An 18,527-nucleotide genomic window follows, 5' to 3' on the forward strand; every position below is an offset into this window, starting at 1 on the left:
CAATAACTTGATTCAATGTAATTATTTACCATCTAAAATGAAGATTCAACAAGAGACCATACATATTGCAAAGAAACAACACCCTTTACCATAACTTCAATGAAAATGGAGTTCATTTACAATCAAGGCAACAATTTCTTGCCTTCTCTTCCTGATCTACTCTAATTGCTATTCTATTTACTATTCTAGCCACTAATTCTTAGCTATTAACTGATCTCTAACTATTAACTAACAACTCTTACAAATGAAGAGCCAGAGCCTTATATAGGGAGCTCTTTACAATTCGATGGCTCTGATTGATTTAGAATGAATGGCTAGGATTACAAGATAGAAACCCTAATTAGGGTTTGTAATAACAAACTCCTTTAGCCAATGAAACAATTACATTCAATATTTGTGAGCCAATAGGAAATCGGGGTAGGTGCCTCGAAGTTTGTGCCATCACTAGTGAGTCAGGTACATTGAATTTGGACATGCTGAGGTGGAGCTATCTGACCGGAGGAATAGTGACTGCGATGCCACCTTGTCTGGCGCTTGCGCCTTGGTTGATCCTCCTCTGTCTTTGATACGATGAATGATGTACCTCCTTGACTCCCATGTGTTTGATGAGGCCTCTTCACGGTCAAGTCACTCCTCCTTTGGTAGCATACTTCGCCTTGAAGTGCTTGTAAGATCCTTCTTCTCTGTCATCCTATGATTTTTCCATGTGGTAAAATGAAGATCTTGAGGATAGCTTGCAATTGTTGCTCGTTCGAAGTCTTTCAATCTAGTAGCACCTTGAGTCCTCCTCCATGCATTTGAAGTGTCCTTGATGATGATGGAACTTGAATAGGTCTTCCTTGTCTTGGCCTGATCCTCCTCCATCTTGATTTTATTAATTTGCAAAACAAACAAAGGATGATTAAGTATACATAATATATTTGTCTTAACAGGATATTTCTCACCTTAAATCATCAACAAGAAGGCACTAGAATGAAATTCGCTCAAGATTCCCTCTAGGGACAGGCCCTATAGTGAAATTCGCTCTGGACCCTTTGGAAGGGTCAGGAGCAAAATTGGACAAAGTTGCTCAATTAGACCTGATTTTCAACCTTACCTTACCAAGATCAAATCATTAGCCTCCAAAATTGTTTAGGAATGGGTTTTGCTCAAGGACTTAGTCAAAACTTTAGATCTCCTAGGAATTTTGCTCTGGACCCTTTGGAAGGGTCAGGAGCGAAATTTGCATTTTAGCTCAATTTTCATCATTTCTTTGCTTCAAATCTCTTCTTAAGGCAAGAATACATCAATCTTACGCCATAGGGACAAAATCTAGGCTTCAAACAAGGAGCAAAATAGTGTTTTAAGAAAATTCGCTTTGGACCTTGGCCAAGGACATAAGGAATTTCTCTTTGGACCCTTTGGAAGGGTCAAGAGCGAAATTTGCATTTTAGGACAAATTCTTCACATTTTGTGACCACGACTTACTCAAATGCATGCCTAAGGATGCCTCTAAGTTCAATCCACCTCAATCAACATTAGGCCTGATACAAAATTGGGAGCAAAAGGAGTTTTTAGGAATTTCGCTCTCAGGAGCGAAATTTGCATTTTAGGCCTAATCTTCCACCTTTTCACCCCTTAATTGCTTCCAAGGCATGATGACATCCTAACTAAGGCTTCAAGGCACAAAATTTAGTTCAAATTTGAAGCAAAGGGAGGATTCTATAAAAATTCGCTCTAGATCCTTTGGAAGGGTTAGGAGCGAAATTTGTCTTTTACCCTCAAATCCATCGTTGCTTTTACTTCCATTCAGTTCCTAAGGAAAGTATATATCCATCCTCTCTCCACCATGTCCTAGGAACAAAGATCATGGCTTGAATAAGGAGGAAAATAGTGTTTTAAGAAATTTCGCTCTGGACCCTTTGGAAGGGTCAGGAGCGAAATTCTTCCTTAGGCTCATTTCACACTTCTTTTCTCCTTTCTTTGCCTTGAACTTGACCTTTGATCCTTTTCTCTGCCATGCATGACCACCATTCAATGTCCTTAGTGAAGAAATAAGTCTTTTCGGTAATTTCACTTTGAACCCTTCGGAAGGGTCAGGAGCTTGAAAAAATTTCGCTCTGGACCCTTTGGAAGGGTCAGGAGCAAAATCTTGCTTTTTGCACAAATTCCTCACTTTTCCTCACTTCACTCTGTTTCACACATCAATTCTCTATTCATACATCATAAGGACAAGGTTTTTTTGATACAAATTAGGACCAAGACGGGAGATATTATGAAATTCGCTCTCAACCCTTTGGAAGGGTCAGGAGCGAAATTGAGGAATTTGCCTTGGATATCACTCAAACATTCAAACTTCTCCCTCAATCACATTGCTCTTACCTCAAGACATGCTAACAAACCACCTTAAAGGAGTTCCTGGCTCAAAAGTTGGATGAAAAGTGCATTTTAACCATTTCGCCTAGGTACCCCTAGAAGGACAGGACCTATCCAGGAATTTCGCTCTGGACCCTTTGGAAGGGTCAAGAGCGAAATTTGTCTTTTAGGTTCAACTTCTTCATTTTTCCCTCAACTTTGCTCTTAGACTTGGTTTTTAGATCCTTCCTTCATCTTAATCAAGTCCATTTGCCTTCAAGGTGATGTCAATTCTATGCTTTTGATGACAAATTAGGTCTTTCCAAGGATTTCGCTCTGGACCCTTTGGAAGGGTCAAGAGCGAAATTTGTCTTTTAGGCTCAAATCTTGACCTTTTCATTAAATTTTCATATCCAAATTTATCCAAGGCGTCTCCAAAGGTGAACTCAAGCTTATTTCCCCCAAATCTATGCCTTAAAGTGAAAGTTTTGTCTAGAATAGGAGTCAAAAGGGAGCTAAGGAAGATTTCCCTCTGGACCCTTTGGAAGGGCCAGGAGCGAAATTTGCAAAAATGTTCAAATTCTTGACCTTTCTCCAAATTTACAAGTCTAGACCTGATCATTAGGCATTTCTCAAGGATAAATAGGTCAGCTTCACATCAATCAATGCCTAGAACTTCATCATTCATCAACTGGACCAATCTCAAACCCTCAAAGATGATACTCACTCACAAAGCTTCATTGACTTCCTCAAACTCAAACAAGACATAACCTATCAACAAGAGCAAATCTCGACCTAGGGAAGGCTTTCAAAGAGACCCTGACCTAGACCACCTACTGACCAATTTCAACTTAAGCAAACCTTGCTATCCTAATGATCTTTCTGACAACTCCCCAATGCAAAAGCTAATAGCCAAGACTAGACAACCAAGCAAAGAAAACTAACCCTAGAAAGCAAAAAGTAGGGGTCCCCATTTACAATGAGGCGATGTGTGAATACGTCACAACATCTTGCGCCACCTTGCATAAATGTTCCTGAACATTTCAGAGATAAAGACCCAATTGACACTTAGAACCTCCGAAAAATTCAACCCAACTTATGAGGCGACTAGAAAATGTACTCAAAGAGGAAGGAGAATCCTTAACCAGATCAAGACACTTATTTGATGTACTTAAGAGCTCGATTGCCGGTTTGGGTTCGGGCATTGGTTCAGATTCGAAGAATCGGTATGCTGGTACGGCAAAATTTTGAAAAGGGGTTTGGGTTCATTAGTACAAAAATATGTAAATTATATATATATATATATATATATATATTAATATTTATGCAGCCTATAAGCATGAATGAAGATTAGCATGTCACATAGCATCACATATGATATAAACAACAAAACAAACATAAACTTCTAATCATGGCATCATGATCATACCATAATTGATAATAGCATCATATACATCAAGTTTAATATCAAAATGACAAAATATTCAAGTATCATTGTTTCAACTTTCAACAATTTAAACTTAAAGTTCAATCATCAAATGGATTCTCTAAATTTCTAATTCATCATTCTCATTCTCCTCCTCCTCATCGTCCTAATCATTGACATTGACATTAGATGAGCCAATGCCACTTGCACTTGCACTTGCACTATAAGTTTTCTTGCTATCCGAGTCATCAAGTGTTAATGCAACAACCCGAGAAGCAGGAGCATCCAAATCAGTATGCTTTGGCTCTATATCCCACATCTTCATTTCCCCTTGGCTGTAGTCATGTTATTTGTGTGAAAGATGTAGGTTGGAATGCACATATACTAAATTCTCCGCTCTTTTTGATAGCAACCTATTGCGCTTTACTAAGTGGATGAAAGAGTATTTGCTCCAATTTCTTTCTGAAGCAGATGAACTAGCAACCTAAGAAGACAAAGTAAACAGTAAAAGTTATACATTTATAAAATTAAAATTAAAAATTACTAGCAACCTATGAAGACAAAGTAAAGTATAAATAAACTTGTGATAAATTTTAATTTATTAAACTTACTTGTGATAAAACTTTGACAGCAAAGGGTTGTAGGTGTTGGAAGCATGTGCCATGGAAGTACAACCAACTATGAGCATCCTTATTGGATCTATGACGAAGAGCATCAACACTTAGACCATTCCCATTTGCAAATTCTATGAACTCATTTATAACAATATCTCGCAAATCATCATCAGGATAGTCTAAGGAATGCTGCCTTGTACCCATCAGACACTTCTAGATCTCTCCATGGTGGAATCCTTCTTGGTTTATCAAGAAATTGATTTCTGTAGTACTTTGGTGTCAAGGCATAGGCAAGAAGATGCAAAGGAGTGGTCATCTTATTCCACCTTTCTATAACAATTGCTTCCACTTCTTTGAAGAATTTCTCATTGGGGTCTTTCTCTCTTGCAGTTATAGTGCACTTCATTTTTTCAAGCATTGAGTCAATGCCATCATAAATCTCACCAATGCAAGGCCTATCCATGTCGGTATAGCGAATCATGCTCATAATGGGCTCAGTGATACTAAGGAGATATGCCACAAGGTCCCACCATTTCTAATCCAATATCCGGTCCCTAATTTTTACTGCCCTCTCACTGCTACTCTGCTTCCATATAGTCCAATTGGTGTTGATCACCATATTGCATAGTTCCACTCTAACTTTCACAAGTCGTCTCAAGACGATTGTGTTTGATTCAAAACGGGTCTCAGCAACCTATAACACAAATTAATGCCAAAATGATTAAAAAATAAAGCCAAACTTTAAAGAAGAATACACAATGATATTATGAACATTGAAAATTAAAAAAATCTAGAAAATGAAAAATTAAATTACTATTTCACTTACCTTCAATAGCTCCAAATTCGAAAAGGATCTAAAAATCCCTTGAGACGTGGTGGTTTGTGATGAACATCTGGATGTCCTCAGTCTCTGCATACACATCTGTGATCCATTTTATTTTATTCCCAATCCTTTGTAGCATAAGATTGAGTGAATGGACCGCACAAGGTGTCCAAAAGATGTGATCACAGCGTTCCTCACCAACAAACCAGCAGCTCTACAATTTTTTGCATTGTCCGTTATGACTTGGACAACATTGCGGGGTCTCACCGACTCAATGGTGGAGATGAGAATATCTGCAATAAATTGGCCATCTTTTACTTGGCCCTCACAATCCACAACTTTCAAAAACATTACTCCTTTAGGGGACACCGCTATGACATTGATCAAGGGACAATTTTTAGAATCTTTCCACCCATCTGAAATAATTGATACACTTGTCTCAGCCCATGAATCCCTTCTGGGTTTCAATGCATCTTCAACCCCCTTCACCTCTGTTTCCCATAAGGTTCCTCGTACCTTCTCATAACCTGCGCCCTTATACCCTCTTGGAGCTTCATTAACACTTTTCAACATTTGCTTCCAATATGGAGAGTGAACAACATTGAAAGCCAACCCATTTGCATATATGCACCTTGCTACATCTTGGTCAGCAATGTCTCGACTCTCATTTTGAAATGCGGTTTCTAAGGGCCCCTTTGTTCTTTTGCGTGTCAAGGGTACATTTGCTTCCAATATGGGGAGCGAACAACATTGAAAGCCAACCCATTTGCATAAATGCACCTTGCTACATCTTGGTCAGCAATGTCTCGACTCTCATTTTGAAATGCGGTTTCTAAAGGCCCCTTTGTTCTTTTGCGTGTCAAGAGTGTTTCACTTTGAGGTTCAGTTGTGGAAAAGAAGGGGTGGTTTTCTACTACAACATTGGGATTAGATGGGGCTTGCATTCCCTTTGTTTTCTTTAGTGCAGTTTGATTCAATCTGCGGGCTTCTCTCTCTTTTGTTGCCTCATCACCGTCTCATCTGGTATAGGTATACCATTTTTTCTAGGGCATTTTTGATGCCTCTTCTTGGTATTCCACACAAATGGCCTACCACTCGATAATATGAACTATTATGTTCTATACCACATCCTTGGCATCTCCAACGGAATCCCCCACCTCCTGGAAGTGGTCTTATAATATCAACATACTTCCATAGGGGAGAATTTGGATCATTTCTTTGTTTTGATTGTTCATTTGTGCCAATGGAGGAAGAGGTAGACGCCATTCTAGTTCCTATGGCAAGAAATAATATGAACATATTCAAAATCAAAAACAAAAACAAAATAATGAAAAACAATTAATGTTTCATGTTTGACAATTTGTGAAACAAAAATAGTTGAATAAATGTTCAAAAACCTACCTCTTGCTACCAATGGGAGCTTGCAAATGTGTAGAAATGATTCTGCAACACTTGTTGAAGCTTCAAAAATCAGTCTTCAACTCCTATTTGATTTTGGAAGCCAAACTTTGTTCACCCTTTTTTCAACTTGCTAGCAAAAAAAATTTTGTTTGCAACACAAATGAGGAGAAATGAGCCGAGTTTATGTTTTAGAAGTCACTTTTAGGGTTTATTTTTCACTTTTTAACTAGCGGATTTCAAAAAAATATTAAATTTTGAAATAGAAAACGTATTTTGGGTTGGCCAGCTGCCCGGGTTTGACCTGGGTCCGCCCGGGGCTGTTCTGGCTTGAACCCGGCCTGTGGAAAATGGACCCTGTCCGAAGCATAGTCGGACTGGACCAGAACCACGGGCCCGGACCAGACCGGACCGAACCAGGACCAAGGGGCTAGGGGGTCGAATTTGGTAACCTAGCTTCAGAGTTATTTAATTTTACTTTGGAACTATTTATGTACTACATACATGGACACATAAATTTTATTTTATCTACATTGTTTTATTTATTTTTATTGTAAGACTTACTTTTTCAGTAATACACTTGTTTTGATTTTGCATGTAACTTTTGATTTTACTTTTAAAAGTGTAGTAAATATTATAGACTTATATGTTGTGTTTTAATTATGTTGGCTATAATTTTAGTTTTGTAGTTTCCGTTTTTTTCTATGTTGGCTATGTTTTGGTCCGTGCCTAGCTCCCACTATAGAGCACCTCTTGGCATAATTAAATATATATTATATCAAATTATATACCAACTTGGATAGGGATGTTTTGTTATCATCAATATTTTTTCACAATATAAATCTCTTACGTGTATTAAAGCACATTTTGGAGGTAAATTTGACTAACACACAGAAAATAATGCATGTGTAAGGAGCGGCAACACACAAATCTGAGGTACAAGACCTCCCAAAATATTGACCTTTCTCAACTTAAAAAAGAAAAGAAAAACTATGCATGTAAAAAAAAAAAACAGAAGACAGACTGTTACACTGCCTTTCTCCAAGAAATGTATAAAGGAAAAAAATCTCAAATATATTTTAAATCTTTTCTTCTTTAAATAAACATATATCATATCATGATAATTTATTTTTTAAAGCTCAAAGCCCGATTGCACAGAAAGCCCCTTGTAAATGCCAGAGGCAACTCTTCTTTGATGCCATATCTCAGGATAAAACAAAATACCGATATATTGAAGGCAACATTATTTCAAAATTTAACAATGTCCCCTAGAAGTTGCAACATTGTTAGGTCATCAACCCTCAGCAATAGAACCATGTATAATGGCATGTGTTGTGGCAAAATATTGGCTGCTTCTCAATAGCCATACTTGCAAGCTATTAGTAGAGACACCTCCCCAAACTGACCATGCCTGTAAACAGCTCACTTGTTGTTGATGGAGAATGTTAACTACATCCAGATTATGAGCCTTAAACAGTTTCTGCAATGGAGTATTATGAATAAATTAATAAATCTAGACATTTAACCATCCACCTTATCTACCCACTTTTTCTCTATACTGATTGAAGACATAGAATGGATGCAGTCTTAATTAGATACTCTAAAAAGAGCATATGAGTGTAGCGAATGGGTCAAAATAAATAAATTACCAAAATTGCATAGATTGGAGAAGATGAAAAAGAAAATGGCTTCATTGGTGTAGATAAATTTACCTAAGAAGAGGATGATGACCATGTGAATTGATATTGTGCAATAAAGTTCATTGTATACTGTCTATCAGCCAAATTTTTTTATTTTGAAAACAAACAAAATAAAGTGGCTTGCCTGAAGAAATGCATGAGTTGCTAGCTCATTTGCAGCCATCACATCGGCTTCAACTCCACCTGTCAGTCGTCCAGGATAAGCCTGTGCATTAAAACTTATTAGATAGCTGGAAATCCAGACAACATGAAAATCATGTTATAAGTGACAACTGTGACATTAAAGCTTGTAAAGAAAAATGATACAGAAGCCATGATTATAACTGCCCATTCATTGTCATTCACTCAGATTTGACTTAAGAAGTGGATAATAACAAATAAGTTTTCAACTTGCAGCCATGTTAAATATGAATCGAAAGAAAAAGATAATTTTCCAAAATCTAGAAATCTAGAGGTCCTGCAAAGTATTTTAAATTTTCCCAGTTAAAATTATTTAAGGATCTAGTGATGACGCCTTTAAAAATCATATACTGCCATCACAAGTTACATGATCACAACTTCTCAGCTTTTAAATATACTAAAGCCATTGAAAAGGCGGTGGTTGTCTGCTAAGATTTTACAGATTCTACTCTCAAGGCACCAGTGGATTCAATGAAAGTTCTAATTTCTGATTAAAAGAGCTCTTAGATGTGTTGAAGAAATGAGCCACACCCAAACTATAATAAACAGCTTACCAAAAAATCTGTCAACAAGAGGACCAGTAGCTCAATGGTAGAACACCCTAGCACACACATGGGAGGTCATGGATTTGAATCTTAGTTGGTCCGTGCAAAATAACATGGTATCAAAGTCAGAATAAAAGTCCAAGTGCTGAAGTATGGCTCAAGGAGAGGTGTTGAAGAAATGAGCAACACCTAAACCTTAATAAAGAGCCTACTAAAAAGCCCATCACAAAGAGGACCAGTATCTCAATGACAAAGCACATGGGAGCTCCAAAGTTCGAGTTCTAGCTTATCCATGAAAAATAAACATGGAAACAAAGATTGTGAGCTGAAATATTCTAAAACTTTGAACCAATGGCTAAGAGATAAGCTACAAGATAGCAAAGATTATAAAATATTATACACAAATATATTGAAACCAAAATGAATGTAAGGGAATTTTTGAAATCGCATTATGGCACCAAATGCAAATACAACTGTCAAAAGACAGAAAATTACACCCATGCAAATTGATACCAGGTACTAAAAATATTTAGAAGAAACTCACTGTTAGCTAGCTGCTCTCCTGAATTAGCCATTACTGAACTTTGTAAAGCAAAATTTGTACTTAATTCAAATGACTGAAAGATTTTCTCTTACACATAACTCTCCACATATGGTACCAAGAAACATAATGCTGTCTGTTGTATTTTGATCCTCGGCATGAGAGTTGGAGTTATGTAGAATCTGGCATTGTATGCTTGAAACAATAAAAGGAAAAATTCAAAAATCACTTATGGAGATCAGTATTTTAGAATAAAGGGTAACGTTAGATGATTGAATCCCTCGTATAATGAAAAGCAGATGATTGAATCCCTCGTATAATGAAAAGCCTTAGGGGCACCATATAATTCAAACTAATTTGTAGATTGTTTGCCCTCTCGGGTGAATAACTTAAAACATAAAGCACGAAATGCAGAACAGTAACGCTATAGATATTAGACACAGTATAAGAGATGTTATTCCATTCATAATTGTCCTTCCCAAGTTACATTCGAAAGTATATAAAGATACCGAGGGGGTGCGAGCGCCAACCGTCGCACCACAACTGCCACCCCTTGGTTGCCAACTAACCAACACAAATACAACTTAATTAACTAGTTTTATTCCCGTGTACAATATTGCTGCCAACATCATCCCCCCCAAAAGAAAAGTCGTCTCCAGGCGACTAACAACAAAAACAGAGACAATGCAACCTATACAAAATATACATCAGAAAAAACTAAGGAGGGGGTTGGGGAAGCGTCCCTAAAGTAGAAGGCTGAGACGCCGGTGTCTAGGCCGCCAAGCGGGCGCGGAGCTCATAAACCTGCTGAGTACGTGCAGTCACATCCCGCTCTGCCACCAAGACTTTCTCCAAAGCCGTCTTCACCATATGCGCGGCTTCCAACACCTCCTTCTCTTTGGTATCCGTTGTCGCTGTCATACCGACCAACCGAGTCTGCAACAGGCTCCTCTCAGTAGTGACTGCCTCTAACTCCTACTGCACGAGGCTCCTCACACTCTGCTCTGCTGACAGGCGAGTCTCTACCTCCGCCTTCTCTGTGCGGGTCATCTCTAGTTGAGCCAACAACTAGGCCCTCTCCGCTGCCCAGGAGGCCTGCTGAGTGGCCATATCCCTCTCCAACGCGACTAGCATCTTCGTGGACCGCAGACTCATGCTGGGTATGCCGTAGTGCATAGTAGGCGTCCCGGTAGACCTGCTCAATCTCTCGGACAACTGTCGTCACCCGACTCTCCACAACGGGCTGACACACCATCCAAGCCTGGAGCATCTCCTCCGTCTCAATAGTCGGCCATCCCCGAGACTCGAAGGATGTAGTAACGGCTGCGAGGCAGCCCACCTGCATAAACCGTAGGGCCCTCTCCAACTCCACCACAACCTGCTGCAACGCTCGCGTCTGGGCAGTGGCCACCACCTACCTACCCCTCGTCACCATGTTAGCATGATAGGCCTCATTGTCCTCCCCCTCCTGCTTCGAAGGCTGTGAAGTCTCTGGCGGAACTGATACAACCGCATCCTGCTGTGAAGGTATCTCCTCCGCCACTAGAGGTGTACCATCCCCTAGCGCTTGGATGGCAGAGACGACCTCTCCTACCATGTGCCCAATTGCTGGCACATGTGTCTCGCTAGAGGAATCGTCCAAGTCGACTACCTCTGCTCTAGTCTCCCGACACGGTGAGAATACAACAGCTCCCTCCGTTGTGCCAATGTCATCTGAAATCGCTGTGTGAGCTAGCTTTCCATAGCCACAACCGACAGGTCGGCACGCATCTCTACGACCGGGGGATGGGTCACTATCATCGGCTCCTCCAACAAAGACGCAGAAACAGTCACCACTGCCTCAGTCCCCACAACGTCCAACTGCACCTGAGGCTTCGTATCCACCACCTCTCTTAGCCCCTGCTCCTTAGCGACCACTACCCGATGCGGTGACTCCTCCGTCCCTGACTCTGCCATGTCCTCGGTAAGTGCCGTCGTGGTTGGGCTAGGTCCCGGTGATGCTACCTGTTGCTGGATGGGGCCAAGTGTAACTGGCGTGCGGCTCTGCCCAAAGGCCGGAATAGAGGTGCTGCCTACTCCAGATGATATCCCAGGCATGCCCATCGGTAGCAGGGGTGGGGCAAAAAGGACCCGCTCCTTCGTCGCCTTGCTGCTATGATCCTCCTCATCTTCCGCTTTTGAATCCTCTGTACTACTGGAATCCCTCCCGCTGTCAGGTTCTCCTGAGGCCATATCTACCGCCCGTTTCCGCTTCGCAGAAGAGTGCCCAATGTCCAAGTGTCTCCAATACATGATAGGAGGCTCACCCGCTGCCAATGGTCTCTGCGGCCGTACCTCCAATTCTGCCTCCGGCACTGCTTCCCGCGTGGCCTCTAGGAACAACTCTATAGCATAGTGGGGCATATAGAATGTGCGATGCTGCATCGTCAAGAACTCATACATGCGCTCTGCTAGTAACGCGGCCCAATCATACACAATGCCATTCATCAACCCGTTCATGAGCATAATCTGAGGGAGGGCGATGTCCGATGCCCTACCCGATCCTGTCAATCTGCTCTTGATGACATCCATAATGCACTGCCAGTGGCCCTCTGCAACAAAGGTCTTACAGATTCCTCGACCCTTTGTGGCATTAGCCACACTGTCCAACTCTGCTGCCGTCAAGTTCCTGGAGATTAATTTAATCCACCGCTCCTCTTCCTGCTTCATCTTTTTGGCCTTCAACTCTATTTTCCTGCCCTGCCTGCCTGGAATGCCGAATACTCTCGTGAAGTCGACCGCTTTGAAGGATATGGTAACATCCCTCCTGAGGTATTCAAAAGTACTGGTACGTGTGTGTCTGTCGAAGGTGTCTACCATGAACCGTAGGGTACCCTCATACTCGCGGATAGGAAACACGGGCATCCGAATAGCCCACTCCACTTCTGCCTTACGGAGGTTTTGCTTCACCAGATCATTGTCGAGAGTGTCCTGCCACCATTTCCAGCATTCCGACCCATTCAGGCCTTCAAAGGTGATATTCTGGGGTGTTAATGTATTTTTTCTACTTATGCCAGCTTGTGGTGCTTTCTGCTTTTGCTTCTGTCGGGCGCTGGCATCCATGGTGCTGCCTGCAACACGAACACCTGACGATAAAACCCTGGTATTGCTATCTATCTGGCTGCTACTGGAGGAAGCCTGCAGTTGTTTTTTCCAACTTCGTTTCCTTGCTGAATCCATTAATCTCTGGTATAACTGATTTTGGTCGTCAGACACCTTCGTAACGACCTTCTTCTGTTGTGTATGGTTGTTGCTGTGCGGGCTGGGCTGCGTGTCTTTCTTCGTGCATGACGGTTGTGGGTTTCCTTCGCCTTCTTTTTTCCTTGTGTTCCTTCTCCTTCTCTTTTTTTTCTTGCGTTCCTTCTCCTTTTTTTTTTCCCTTGCGTGGGCTGCGTGGTGCGTTTTGTGTTTGCGGGGCTTTGTTTTAAGTGCGGGCTTTATACCATCGCACCACGGTGGTTACCACTGCTAGTGGTCCCATCGTACGGTGGTTCCACCGTGGCCCCCCCTTCTTTTTTTTTACCATACGGTCGAATGTCGTACAATTGTACGTATTTTTTTTATTTTATTTTTAATTATTTCTTCTAGAGGGTCCAGGATTGGAAGCCCGTTCATGGTACTATTTTAATTTCGATCCATTGATGGCGTCTGGCACCTCCTTCCCATCCAGCGCCCACAACTTAATCGCCCCGTTGGTATTGACCTCGCGTACCTTGAAGGGCCCTAGCCATCGCACTTTAAATTTTCCTGGTTTGATTTCGTTCTTCCCATTGAATTTCAACACTAATTGCCCAGGAGTGAAATTCATTCGTCGAAGATGCTTGTCGTGCCAGACCTTCCGTCTTTGCTGGGACGCCTCTGTGGCCCATTGTGCCAACATTCTTTTTTCGTCCAACTTACTTAGGGCATACAGTCTCTCCCTCAGGCTCTCCATATCCCCGAGTTTGTTCTCTACTGCAATGCGAAGACTTGGCACCATGAATTCCGCTGGCACCACCACTTCCTGCCCGTACATGAGCTGGAACAGAGTCTGACCCGTGGTCACCTTGTAAGTCGTTCTGTAGGCCCATAGTACAGAGGGTAACTTCTCCTCCCAATCTTCCTTTTCTACCCCGCAGGACTTGTAAATTACCGATACCAATATTTTGGTTGTGGCCTCCACCTGGCCATTGGCACGTGGGTAGTACAGGCTCGATAATGAGTGAAAAATCTTAAACTCTAAGGTCAACAGCCGTATGACATGGTTCACGAAGTGGCCCCCCTGGTCACTGGTCAACTGAATAGGTATACCATATCGCGTAATGATTTGTTCGTAAATAAATTTCGCCGTGCTTACTGCCGAGTTATCCGGGAGAGCCCTCGCCTCCACCCACTTAGTCAAGTATTCTGTCGCAACCACAATGTACCGGCACCGTTGCGTGCGGCTGGCCTTAAGAGGACCTACAAAGTCGAGTCCCCATCGTTCAAAGAGTTCCTATGCATGCGAGGGGTTGAGGGGCATGAAGTACCGCTTTAGAGGTTTGCCCACCCGTTGGCAAGTGTCGCACCCCACGACCCACTCCCTAGCGTCGTGATGTACGGTTGGCCACCACAATCCTGCCAGAAGCACATTGCGGGCTGTAGTGTCTGGGCCCATATGTCCACCTGTGGGTCCTTCGTGTGCCTCCCTTAATACACTCAGGACTTCTTCCATGACACAACGCTTTAATACCTGGTCTAGCCCCATTTTGTAGAGTAAATCGTTGATGAGAGAGAAAGTCCTACTCCTTAATACGAGCTTTCTCCGTTCCCCTGGGGCCATACCCTCCGAAAATCGGGACATCGACAGGTATTCTCCAATTTTCTTGTACCACGAAGGGAGTATGGCTATTTGGAACAAGTGCACATCCGGAAAATCATCATTTACTCCCTCTGGCGGTTCCCTCGACTTAATCCGAGACAGCTAATCAGCTATGACATGGCTTTGCCCCGGTCTTACCACAATTGAAAATGTGAACTCCTGTAGTAGCAATAGCCAACGGCTTATCCTCCCCTGGATAATAGGCTTGTTTACCAAGCACATGAGTGCCTGGTGGTCTATGTAAAACGTGAATGGTGTAGCCAGTAGGTAATGATGGAATTTCTGTACGGCATAGACCATGCCGAGGGCTTCGCGTTCCGTGGTATTGTAGTTCTTTTCAGCCTTCGAGAGCAACCTACTCGCAAAATAAACGGGGTGGTCCAACCCGTGTCCTCCTACCTGGGCTAATGTAGCCCCGATGGCATAGTTTGAGGCATCCACATGAACGTGGAATTCCTTATCCCAATTCGGGTATGCCAGTATGGGTGCTCCCATCAACCTCGTCTTTAGCTCTTCAAAGGCCTTGCTATGTGGCTCTGTCCAGATGTATGGTTCCCCTTTCCGTGTCAACCTATCCAACGGGTGGGACACCTGAGCGAAGTTATTGATGAACCTCCTGTAGTACCCCACATGACCAAGGAAGGATTTTATCCCTGTGACGTCCGCAGGCGGTTCCATTTCTACTATTACCCGAATCTTGTCCGGGTCTGTTTTCAATCCTTCTTTACACACAATGTGTCCCAACAATCTTCCCTGTGGTACCATGAATCTACATTTCTTCGGATTGAGGGCCAACCGTGCCCTCTGACATCTCTCTAGGCACTCCCCAAGGGCTTTTAGGTGGATTCATGTCTGCTCTAAATAGACCAATCGTCCACGAAGGCTTTGAAGTTCCCCACCGACATCTTGTCGAAGATGTGCAAGATGATGCGCTGAAAGGTGGTCGGTGCATTGCATAGACCGAAGGGCATTCGGTTGTATGCATACACATCGTCCTCCACCACGAAGGTTGTTTTCAACTTATCTTCCTCCGCGATGGATATTTGGTTGTACCCAGAGAACCCATCCATGAAGGAATAGATTTCATATCTAGCTACTTCCTCCAAGATGCTGTCGGTGAAGGGTATGGGAAACGGGTCTTTAATAGTGACAGCATTCAGACACCGGAAGTCTACACAGATCCGGATCTGATTGGCCTCTTTCTTGAGGGAAATCACAATGGGAGACACCCATTCGCTTGTCTGAACTTTGAAGATTATGCCTGCTTCCAACATCCGCTCAATTTCGTCGTTCACCTGTGCAGCATAATTCTTGTTCATACGGTAAGGCCGTTTCCTTACCGGATGGGCTCCCGGTACCAATGTTATTCGGTGCACACATAACTCTAGGGGCACGCCCTTCAGGTCCTTGTACGTCCATGCAAAGACATCCTTGTATTCAAGGAAAATTTTGAAGGCTGTAGCCTTCAGCACTAGATTCTAGTCATCTCCGACAAGGATGATCTTGGGGTCACTCATCCCCCCGAGGTTTGTCTCCTTTAAATTGGCTTCCTGGTTTTTAATGGGCTCCCCCTTCAGGAATTGGTGTGCCGGTGTCTCGTTCACCGAGGCCTCCCTTTCCTTGTACTTGCCATATTCTCGGGGAAATACATCTGGTTCTTCCTCAATGCTCAATACATTGCACGAGGGTGTAAAAATCTCAGTCTCCCATTTGCCAATGGAAGAGACCATTCAAGGAGTCCCCGTCGTCCCCTGAGCATGCCTCTAGTTCTAACACCCCTTCGTCACTAGGCTCCATGCGGCGTCCGTCTCCGCCCTCCCCCAACTGGTCTCCCTCCGATTCCGAGTCGAAGGAGGATGCTAACTCGTCACTCACCATCTGCGTACGGAGATCGATCACGTACTACCTCCCCACGTTTTCCAAGGAAAGAGTATTACGCTTCCAGTTATGGTTTGCACTTGCTGCAATGAGCCACCCACGCCCGAGAATGGCGTCATACCCTTTCTGCTTCAGGGGAATTACTACAAAAACCAGCACGAATGGCTGCATGCCAATCATCACTTGCTGGCCCATTAGGGTACCAAGGGGTTTAATCCCATGCTGATCTACCCCTAGTAGGTTGAACGTGGGGGGCCACAACGTAGGCTTTCCCAATTTTTTCCATGTCACTTCTAGGAGCACATTTACTCCCGACCCTCCGTCCACAATAGTGTTTGTCAAGGTAGTCCCAAGTATGCCCATTTCTACCACCGCCGGTTGGCGTCCGCTGTTGACTACCAACATGGGGTCGACCGTGGGGCTTAAGACCTCCCTTAACGCAGAGTCGGCTGTGGGGCTCACGACCTCCCTCATTTTCACCTGTGAAGGTACAGAGTTTAAGATAGCCGTTTTTAGCTGCGACATGGTCTCCAAGAGGTCTTGAATTCTCACGGGTACATCCATCTGCAATATTTGCCATAAGATTTCCTCTTCTCCCCTCGTCTGGAGTGGACTTGCAGTTTGGTGGTTGTTTTGCCCTTGTGCAACCATTTCCTTTGTGATCTCGTCTCTTGCTTCCCGCACTCTCTCAGTCTCCGTGCGGGGGTTTGGGTATGCACCCTTTTTGGCTTGCGCCTTGGTGATTGCCAATACTTCTACCTTTGTGGGTTCTATGTTTAGAAGGTTTACACCAAGCTTAGGGCAATTTGCGTCCTCATGGTCACCTGGCCCGCACCATCGGTAGAGGTGCTGAGGAGTGGCTTCCTTTGTGCAATTGCGGGCGAAGTGTCCCCACTGATTGCAGGCCCTACACTGGATCATTGGCCGGCCCTTGGCATCATACTGGATCCGGTTTCTGTTATTGTTATTGTTGTTATTTCTTCTGCCGCGTCTGTTATCTCGGTATCCTCCAGATGGCACTGTTGTGTTAGTTTGCTGGCCCATACCTGCTAGTGCGGATGTTGTGGCCTGCTCTGTGGACAACACCTGATTCATTTGCGTACTTCAGGTTTTCATGTTGTATGGTCACTCCTTGGAGTGTCCCATCAATTGGCAAATCTCGCAGAATGCCTTCTTCGGGCAAGTACCCTTTGTATGCTCCTCTTCTTTGCACTCAGTGCACCATATGTCCCCTTCGGTTCGACCAGTGCTTCTCATTGTTTTGAATTCCTTCCTCATTCGCTCCATGTCCTTCTGGAGTGCTTGCACCCGTTTGTCAGCCTCACCATCGCTGCTGCTTCCCTGTGAAGAGTCATCCTCCTCGGATGAGCTATCCTTCTTTTTTTCTTCGATGTCTTGGTCTCGCTCTTGAGATCCATCGCTCTATTGTATGCGTCTTCGTACAATGTCGGTGGAACAATCTTCATCTTCTTTCAGAGGGAGTGTTTCAGTCCCTCCACAAACCATCTCTTTTTCAACCCATCCACTGGTTGACTCTCCATTTTTCCCAACAGTTCCTTTAGCTGTCGACTATAGGCTCAGATAGTCTCGTTCTTGTTCTACTTTGTTCCATAGATTTCGGCGACTATTTCGTTGTCATCTCTCAGGAGGCGGAACTCTATCCCAAACTCCTTCTTCAGGTCGGGCTATGTGTCGACTTTGGCCTTATCCATATCTGAGTACCAGTCTATGGCCACTCCCCTCCAGGTTGCTGGGAATTGTGTTACCCATTCATCTTGATCGGTAACACCGTTTGCTGACCATATGGTTTCGCACGTTCGACAATGGTGGACAGGATCTTCCTTCCCATTGCCGTTGAACTTCGATAGTTTCTGTTTGCTCGCCGTTGATGGGGGTCGTCTCCCCTGAGGTGGCTGTAGCTGTGTCTGAGCCCCTGCACCACTCCCTCCGGTGCCTGTGGTGTGTCCTGCGTGGGTCACTGGGGGTACGGTGTTCTGCCTGCCGTGTGTCGCACCTATAGCCGTACGGTTGTCCTCCCCTTCGTTCTCACCCGCGCCCACTCCTGGCTCCCTTTGGTGATCCTCACTTCGTGGTGTAAGGGATAAGTTCCTAAACTGATCCCGAGTCTCCTCGACTAGATTCCATCGTAACCTTGTTTCCTCCAAAAACTCCTCGTGGCTTCGCTCCTACGGTGTTCTGGTGACGCGTA

The 18,527-nt window shown here is 43.6% G+C and overlaps 1 protein-coding gene across 7 annotated transcripts in view; it reads right to left on the reverse strand.

The window, feature by feature from the left end:
• Positions 1–18,527, reverse strand: part of LOC131038040 (uncharacterized) — a 187,257-nt gene that overhangs the window by 26,671 nt on the left and 142,059 nt on the right. For all 7 annotated transcript variants that reach the window (XM_057970320.2, XM_057970318.2, XM_057970319.2 and 4 more), the window contains one exon: positions 8,420–8,500. In XM_057970320.2, the coding sequence (XP_057826303.1) occupies positions 8,420–8,500 (81 nt within the window). The remainder of the gene's footprint in view (positions 1–8,419; positions 8,501–18,527) is intronic.

Source organism: Cryptomeria japonica, chromosome 2, assembly GCF_030272615.1.
Source record: "Cryptomeria japonica chromosome 2, Sugi_1.0, whole genome shotgun sequence".
Taxonomy (NCBI): domain Eukaryota; kingdom Viridiplantae; phylum Streptophyta; class Pinopsida; order Cupressales; family Cupressaceae; genus Cryptomeria; species Cryptomeria japonica.